General features: G+C 38.1%; 1 protein-coding gene across 1 annotated transcript; it reads left to right on the forward strand.

Annotated features, from left to right (window-relative positions):
- The first annotated feature begins 49 nt into the window (after nucleotides 1-49).
- Nucleotides 50-7,973, forward strand: LOC137090839 (rhamnose-binding lectin-like). Its single transcript, XM_067454786.1, has 18 exons — nucleotides 50-74; nucleotides 264-332; nucleotides 407-430; nucleotides 521-577; nucleotides 731-866; nucleotides 1,000-1,109; nucleotides 1,200-1,244; nucleotides 1,434-1,554; nucleotides 1,747-1,856; nucleotides 2,193-2,256; nucleotides 6,378-6,433; nucleotides 6,506-6,529; nucleotides 6,633-6,689; nucleotides 6,843-6,978; nucleotides 7,057-7,166; nucleotides 7,257-7,301; nucleotides 7,500-7,620; nucleotides 7,810-7,973. The coding sequence occupies exons 2-18, from the start codon at nucleotides 302-304 to the stop codon at nucleotides 7,934-7,936; spliced, it is 1,374 nt and encodes a 457-aa protein (XP_067310887.1). The 5' UTR covers nucleotides 50-74; nucleotides 264-301; the 3' UTR covers nucleotides 7,937-7,973.
- Nucleotides 7,974-9,356: the final 1,383 nt, after the last annotated feature.

Below are 9,356 nucleotides of genomic sequence, written 5' to 3' on the forward strand. Positions count from 1 at the left end.
GTCCTTGTGTATATATATAGCCATCATGTTTCCATAATCTCATGTCCAGCTTTGTTCCCTAGGATTTCTGTTTGGTGAGTTGTGTGGTCATGCCATCCAAATCATAATTATAGTCAAATCATTGTTTGGTACTTTTGTTAATTTTTGATAAGTTGCCCTTGGGTTCAACTGTGCTTTCAAGTGCGCTAAGTATACTAATATAAAAATCATTTTTTGAGGGTGAAAAAGAGCTGTGTTTTGGATCTTGTGTATTTCATTTTTAGAACTTCTGTAAAGAGCTCTAGGATTTATCACATTCAACATGCTGGTGCTAAAGCTAAGCTGGATCACTTGTAAGTACTGATTTAGAAGCAATTCAACTTGCACTATTTCAAATGCTTTCAATCTGTTTCTATTTGATTTTCAGTGGTGCTCTTTCAGTGTCAATATGGTAAGACAACTAACATGTATTGTACAGTCTCATTAAAGACGTTCAAGTGCAAAACCAGTAGTTTTACTGAATCCTATATTCTCTCTGCAGGTGTGGAAGCAAAAAGTGTGATTGCCTGTGAAGGAAACTCTGAATGTCTCCAATGTGGTGAGTAATCCAGTCATTTTTGGCCTTCATTTCCAATTAGGACAGTTTGAGAGGAGGAACAAGCTCATGAGGGTGTCTTGAGGCTGGAATTTAACTTTTGTTTCCAGCATTATGGAATGTGCTTACCCTTTTTCTTTCTTTTAAACCTGTAAGACACTGGTTTCATAAAGGTCCTTGATGCCAGCTATGGGCGAACTGACTGCACCACCTGTGCCACTGGAAAACCAGCTAATCAGGTCTCAAATAGAAACTGCAAATGTGACGGATCCCTCTCTATAATGTCTGCTCGGTAGGTTTAACTGAGAACACAAACTGAAATTGTGACTCCTCTTACGATGCACTACTTTATAAGCACAAGCTGCATAGTTGTCTATAGTTTATTAAAGCATTAAGTACTTGTCACTTGTCTGTCTGTGACTCAGGTGTGATGGAATGAAGAGCTGTACTGTCCCTGCAGTGAACTCTGTTTTTTCTGATCCTTGTGTTGGGACTTATAAATACCTCAATGTGTCTTATGACTGTATCCCAGCAAGTAAGTCATTTCCAACCCAAGTTGATGTTTAATATTTCATACATTTAAGGCATGGCAAATGAGTACAAAGAGATGTGTCAATTCTTGCAGAGAGAACTGTAACCTGTGAATACCAAACAAGCGTCATTGATTGTGGTAAGTTCTCTAATGCTGAGCCCAAAGGTTGAATCCTTAAAGCCGTCATGTCCACAATATTTTGACTGGATCTTCCTGCTACAGTACATGTTGGCATAAATTGCCTTTTTTTTTTTTAAGAGTTAACACTTTAACATGTGTTGGCAGTCCATCAATCATTATTCTCATCTGTGTCTGTTTGTGTATTAGAAGTTGGTGTTCTTTCTATTCATTTTGCCAATTATGGCCGCCGGGATCTTGAAACCTGCCCTCATAAATTGGCAACCACAGCAGCCTGTTACAGTCCTCAGACCAGCAGCCTTGTTTCCAGGTACAGCAGATTATCTTCTAGTCACTTTAGATGTTAGGTCACACTCTTCAGATTTTATTTTTATTTTAAACCATATACAAACTAGATCCCATTATTATCCTGTATCTTTAAATTGACATTTGATGCATTGACTTAAATTTGTAAGTCTAGTCAGCTAATTGTTTTTGCACTTCTTTTTTTTTTTTTCTTAAGCTGCAATGGGAAGAAGTCCTGTCAACTCAATGCTTCTAATTCTGTCTTCTATGATCCATGTGTGGGTGTCCATAAGTATCTGGAAGTGACATACAGCTGTAAATGTGGATGTAATGATGGCACATGACACTGGGAAGCAAAATAAAGTTACTTTCACAAAGAAATCCAGATTCTTTCCAAATGGATTCAAGAATGTCAGTCAAAAAAGGTTTCTTAAAGTTTGTCAATTTTATGACATGGGTTTTACATCAACTCAACATGACTAACAACTTCAAGTTGTATTAGATTCCAAGTCCATTAGGGCTGGCTTCACTAAACGGGGCCAATGATGTGCAGGTTGCTCCAATGCCTGCTGTTATGAGTCATCCAAAAACTCTTAATCATAGTGTTGTGGATGGCATCTTTTGAAATAACGATGCCTCTTAAACCTTTAACTTTCATGGTAGCCTACTACACAATTTACTATGACAATGGCAAGAAGGATCTTCATTCCAGCGTCAAGTGCAGCCAGTGAGCGCACATTCAGCTCCATGGATCGTGTCATAATCCCTATTCGGACTGAATAAGTTTAACATGGGGGGGGGGGGGGGGGTGGTAAAGTAACTTACCTCAGGATGTCTGTAATGGCCAATACGTATAGGATAAGCCATCTCAGTACAAAGTGGAAGGAGTAACTCACTTTACGCACCACAGTAACCCGTGGTGTGTGTATAATGTTGCCATTATCATGTGAGCAAAAATGATCGCCAGTCTGAACTCCGTCTCATGTGTTTTAATAAGCAGTTAGATCCAGTCTAATGACTCTAATTGTGTCGGTAAATGACACTTTTCTAGAGCTAAAATAAATGTTGCCTCTAAGTACTTTTGATCTTTTTGCGTAAAATATTTGGCAAATACTGGACGTTTGCCGCAGTTGTCCCACCACCTACAACGTAACTAAACGCTTCAAGCGCCTCCAAGCTTGCAATTTTTTACTTTTAAGCAGGACATTTTACCATACAGTTTTACAACCGGTCTATTTGAACAGGATTATTACCCGAGGTAATTTTTCCAGACATTTTTTACAGAAGGTAAGTCTCTAATCTTTACTGATGTTGTCTGTAATGATTACCGAGATGGCATATTCGGACGGGACTAAAATCACAGAGAACCTCTGGTGGTAATTACTTTATCCCCATGTCTAATCCAGTCAAGGGGGTAATCTAGCACTCGGAAAGCGTTCCACCCATAGGGGCGGCCATTGCTAACCAAACCATCACCTGCTGTTAGCATCCCATTCATTTTTGGGTCACTTTGACAGTGAATAACTTTATATCTGAGGCGTTTAAAGACTCCATTTGTCCATTGTTTATTTATAAAGAAACCCGGCAATGCATAAAAGGCTCCGTTACCTTGTATCTTACACTATCGCTCGGTAGAAGCTGTTTTTGTAAAAATAGGCTAACGATTGCGTCTCAACCAACGCGACTCGGAAGCAATCTTTTACTGTCTATGAGACAGTCGGGGGGCGTGGAAACAAAGTCCGATAAAGTCAAAGGAAAAGGGGGAGAAGCTCAAAATGAGCCAAAAGCCATGGGACAAAACGTTTAAACATAATTCAGATTTCACTTTCCACAACTACTAGAAGACCTACAACTGTCAGACAGGTTGCTTACGTCACATCTACGTCGTTAAGCTCAGTCTGAGGCTGCGCAGTACACTCAGCCATCAGGAAGTGAGTGCTTCTAATTGACTTCACAAGATCGCCGTTGAAGTTTATGGGGTCGCTGTGTCCATTTCTTTTACTGGGCTACTTTTAACCGCATATAGCTCTAATGTCAGTTTTATGTATTTTCTGAGAGAGTGGGATTTTTGTTGGGAAAGTCAGGGGTGAGACGCACACTTCGATTAGACTACATAAGCACATGCAGCATCTCAATTGTTAAGAAAATGAAACAAAAAGAATAAATGGATGCTACAATGAACATTTACTACTTTAAAAAAATGTGGGTTGGGTACACTTAATCAGTATATGCTGATGATTTAACAAGTTTAGACAATTCTTTCTCTCCTATAGCAGAGAATGAGTGGAATTTGTCTGATACAATACATTAGTCGACATCTGCATAGTTATAATATTCTCCCTATTATTATCTAATATGTAAAGAACTTTATAAAGTCATTACTGCTGTGCTGTTTGGAAAAGTCAGAAATTAAGGCTTTTTCTTTTCTGGTTAATTTAACCACTGTATCAAATAAACACCTATGGTTGTGTTTGTTTTCTTCTAAAAGAGTTAATAAAAATAAGCAAATCCAGCCGTTGTTAAAGGGATCCCCTGGTGTTGAGACTTGTATGGCTTAATATAACATAAATGATGTCTCTTACTGAAATATGTAGTAGAAAACCCATGAAAGATTTACGTTATTTAAAAAATCGATTTTATATTTGGACCATGGGCGGCACCATCTTGTTTGTGTTCTAGGTTGATGACGTAGAGTGGTTGCACTCCTCAATCAGCTGGCGTTACCCGTAGCTATTTTTACCACAACGCAACTCGAAAATTGTTTCAGAGTTAAACAAAACCAATGAATTGCTTTGTAATTGTACTTAAAACACACTCCAACATACATGTGCACACAAACTCTCTCTCTCACAGACTCACACACACCCCAACAGATCGGCGTGAACACACACACACGCACTGCGTGCCCGCATAACCCTCAATCACTATTCCCTGTGTTGATATCATAGATAGACTGTTGATATGCAGTAGATTAACTGTAATGCCTAATGTATCCAGCAGAGGAAACTATCTAGACCATGGGATAGGGTAACGTGAGGAAGAGAGGCAGGATGTTTTGGTGATGATGCATGGGATTGGTTTGTGCATTAAAGTTTGAGCACAAGCTCAGTGAATTAACCTCAATTTTTAAACTTTCATTTTTAAGACACAAATAACATTCACTACTTTTGTTCACTAATACAACTTGAAGGAGTGAATGAAGACGAGTGCGTGAAGTCGGACAGCTGTTTGTAAATCGGGTGTACACTCGTTATTGCGGTGCAACGTAAAACTGAACGACTGCACTCAACCAATCCGGTTGATATATATGTCTGTGACGTCACCCATAGGATTCTGATAAGCCGTTCTGAATCTTAAAGGGTTAGTTCTCCCAAAAATGAAATTTACACTAAAAAATGCTGAGTTAAAAACAACAAGTTGGGTTGGAAATAGACAAACAAAGAAATTGGGTTGTTTTAAACCCTAGTAAATGGACCCATTCAAACAACTCAACTTCTGGGTTTGTCCATTTTCAACCCAACTTAGGTTGTTTTTAACCCAGCATTTTTTAGAGTGTATGTCATTAATGACTCACCCTAATGTCGTTCCTCACCCGTAAGACCTCCGTTCATCATCGGAACACAGTTTAAGATATTTTATATTTTAGTCCCAGAGCATATGAAGTCTATGCCCACTCCAGAAAACTGGACTATTTGCCTTTTTACAGATACAGCGGAGTTCCCATGGGACTTCAGCGCGAATCTACAGCTAGCCATCTAAAACAGGTGAATTTAAACAATGGCTAAGTGGCTAAACCCATCTCGTTGTCATGTAAAAGCCCTGTTTTTGTTGGACAAACATTTCATTGCATTTTGTGTCTTTAAGAGGCACAAAGACATCCTTTTCATTTATGCCCCCATAGCTGCCGTTTTAGCTGAGTGGGGGCTCTGGGCATTAACTGTAACAGCTCCGTGTTGCAAGCACCAATCCGGTTGATTTTTTTTTCTCTCTAGACTGTACTCACAAAGATATAAAGATCAAGATAAACTTAAAAGAGGTTGTCCTTTAAAGCATAACGAAGAGTAACTGCACAATGTGTGTAAACCTCCTATACAACTATAAAGTAATTATTCCATCACAATTCACAAATAAATCTCTCAATCAAGTGACTTTGTCTTTAGTATTATACGCAAATTGTACACAACATTAATATATTATTTTCAAATAAACTTTTATATTTATTATTATTTTAAATTATTGTTGCCCCTGGTTCAGTAATGAAGTCTTGTAATAAAGTAGCAGTGGCTGGGACAGATTTTAAGTATTACCTAAAAATGCAATCTAATCCTGTTTACCTGAAATAAGCCAAATCGTCAACAGTTAAATCCAGATAACTGAGTTAGAGACGTACGAAGAACGGGCCCCAGGTTACTTTATTATCAAACCACGTTCCCAGATTTTGTATTTGGTTGCTTTGCCTCATGTGTCTTGTTCTCATTGGTTTATGGTCTTGTCATGTGGTATTCAGTCAGTTGTGTCTTCCCATTGGTTCACTGTGTTGATTGCTTTCAGGTATGTATTGTTATGTCATTAGTCCTTGTGTGTATATATATAGCCATCATGTTTCCATAATCTCATGTCAAGCTTTGTTCCCTAGGATTTCTGTTTGGTGAGTTGTGTGGTCATGCCATCCAAATCATAATTATAATCAAATCATTGTTTGGTACTTTTGTTTATTTTTAATAAGTTGCCCTTGGGTTCAACTGTGCTTTCAAGTGCGCTAAGTATACTAATATTTAAAAAAAATTGAGGGTGAAAAAGAGCTGTTTTTTGGCTCTTGTGTATTTCATTTTTAGAACTTCTGTAAAGAGCTCTAGGATTTATCACATTCAACATGCTGGTGCTAAAGCTAAGCTGGATCACTTGTAAGTACTGATTTAGAAGCAATTCAACTTGCACTTTCAAATGCTTTCAATCTGTTTCTATTTGCTTTTCAGTGGTGCTCTTTCAGTGTCACTATGGTAAGACAACTAACATGTATTGTACAGTCTCATCATTAAAGACTTTCAAGTGCAAAACCAGTAGTTTTACTGAATCCTATATTGTTGTTTTTTCTATCTGCAGGTGTGGAAGCAAAAAGTGTAATTGCCTGTGAAGGAAACTCTGAATGTCTCCAATGTGGTGAGTAATCCAGTCATTTTTGGTCTTTGTTTCCAAATAGGACAGTTTGTGAGAGGAGGAACAAGCTCATGAGGGTGTCTTGAGGCTGGAATTTAACTTTTGTTTCCAGCACTATAGAATGTGCTTACCCTTTTTCTTTTTTAAACCTGTAAGACACTGGTTTCATAAAGGTCCTTGATGCCAGCTATGGGCGAACTGACTGCACCACCTGTGCCACTGGAAAACCAGCTAATCAGGTCTCAAATAGAAACTGCAAATTTGATGGATCCCTCTCTATAATGTCTGCTCGGTAGGTTGCACAAGATGCATAGTTGTCTATAGTTTATTAAAGCATTAAGTACTTGTCACTTGTCTGTCTGTGTATCAGGTGTGATGGAATGAAGAGCTGTACTGTCCCTGCAGTGAACTCTGTTTTTTCTGATCCTTGTGTTGGGACTTATAAATACCTCAATGTGTCTTATGACTGTATCCCAGCAAGTAAGTCATTTCCAACCCAAGTTGATGTTTAATATTTTATAAATTTAAGGTATGGCAAATGAGTACAAAGAGATGCGTTAATTCTTGCAGAGAGAACTGTAACCTGTGAATATCAAACAAGCGTCATTGATTGTGGTAAGTTCTCTAATGCTGAGCCCAAAGGTTGAATCCTCAAAGCTGTCATGTCCACAATATTTTGACTGGATCTTCCTGCTACAGTACATGTTGGCATAAATTGCCTTTTAAAAAAAAAAAAAAAAAAAGAGTTAACAATTTAACATGTGTTGGCAGTCCATCAATCATTATTCTCATCTGTGTCTGTTTGTGTATTAGAAGTTGGTGTTCTTTCTATTCATTTTGCCAATTATGGCCGCCGGGATCTTGAAACCTGCCCTCATAAATTGGCAACCACATCAGCCTGTTACAGTCCTCAGACCAGCAGCCTTGTTTCCAGGTACAGCAGATTCTCTTCTAGTCACTTTAGATGTTAGGTCGCACTCTTCAGATTTTATTTTTATTTTAAACTATATACAAACTAGATCCCATTATTATCCTGTATCTTTAAATTGACATTTGATGCATTGACTTAAATTTGTAAGTCTAGTAAGCTAATTGTTTTTGCACTTTTTTTTTTTTTCTTAAGCTGCAATGGGAAGAAGTCCTGTCAACTCAATGCTTCTAATTCTGTCTTCTATGATCCATGTGTGGGTGTCCATAAGTATCTGGAAGTGACATACAGCTGTAAATGTGGATGTAATGATGGCACATGACACTGGGAAGCAAAATAAAGTTACTTTGACAAAGAAATCCAGATTCTTTCCAAATGGATTCAGGACTTTCAGTCAAAAAAGGTTTCTAAAAGGGCTTAATGTTTCCATGCGTCCTAATTGTTGCTTTGATTTAAAGGTTGTCAATTTTATGACATGGGTTTTACATCAACTCAACATGACTAACAACCTCAAGTTGTATTAGATTCCAAGTCCATTAGGGCTGGCTTCACTAAACGGGGTCAATGATGTGCAGGTTGCTCCAATGCCTGCTGTTATGAGTCATCCAAAAACTTAATAATGGTGTTGTTGATTGCATCTCTTGAAATAATGATGCCTCTTAAACCTTTGTAACTTTCATGGTAGCCTACTACACAATTTACTATGACACTGGAAAGAAGGATCCTCATTCCAGGGTCAAGTGCAGCCAGTGAGTGCACATTCAGCTCCATAGATCGTGTCATAATCCCTATTCGGACTAGAACAGTCGAAAGGCTGTGAGGGCGTGGAAACAGTCCGATAAAGTCAAAGGGGGAGAAGCTCATAGTGGGACAAAATGTTTAAACCAACGTGATTCAGGTTTCCCTTTCCACAACTAGAAGACTTACAACTGTCAGACAGGTTGCTTGCGTCACATCTATGTCGTCAAGCTCAGTCTGAGGCTGCGCAGTACGCTCAGCCATCAGGAAGTGAGTGCTTCTAATTGACTTCACAAGATCGCCGTTTAAGGCTATTGGGTCGCTGTGTCAATTTCTTTTACTGGGCTACTTTTAAACGCATATAGCTCTAATGTCAGTTTTATGTATTTTCTGAGAGAGTGGGATTTTTGTTGAGAAAGTCAGGGGTGAGACGCACACTTTGATTAGACTACATAAACACATGCAGCATCTCAATTGTTAAGAAAATGAAACAAAGAATAAATGAATGCTACAATGAACATTTGCTACTTTCAAAAAATGTGGGTCAGGAAGTGGGTTGGGTACAATTTTTTTTTAAATGTTGCGGTCCTGGTTGCGGGCGGGTTAATTGAAAATGTCTGCTTATAAACTGTTCAACTCGCAATCCTAGGCTGAGGTACTGAAGGAAAATAAAAATTGAATTGCAGTATGTAGGAGGGCGGGGCTGCAGGCTATAATTCTCTTGGATCAAGTTGCGTTTTTAATAAGGTGTTTAATTATATGCAGCTTAAAGGTTTTCGATATTCTAATGACAAAGATGAATAAGATTTTAAGAAGAGAATCTATTACCTCTGAAAGCATCTCTTTCAGTAGCTTAATCAGTATATGCTGATGATTTAACAAGTTTAGACAATTCTTTCTCTCCTATAGCAGAGAATGAGTGGAATTTGTCAAATACAATACTTTAGTCGACATCTGCATAGTTATAATATTCTCTCTATTATCTAATATGTAAAGAACTTTAT

The sequence above is a fragment of the Pseudorasbora parva genome, chromosome 10, assembly GCF_024679245.1.
Source record: "Pseudorasbora parva isolate DD20220531a chromosome 10, ASM2467924v1, whole genome shotgun sequence".
Lineage (NCBI taxonomy): Eukaryota > Metazoa > Chordata > Actinopteri > Cypriniformes > Gobionidae > Pseudorasbora > Pseudorasbora parva.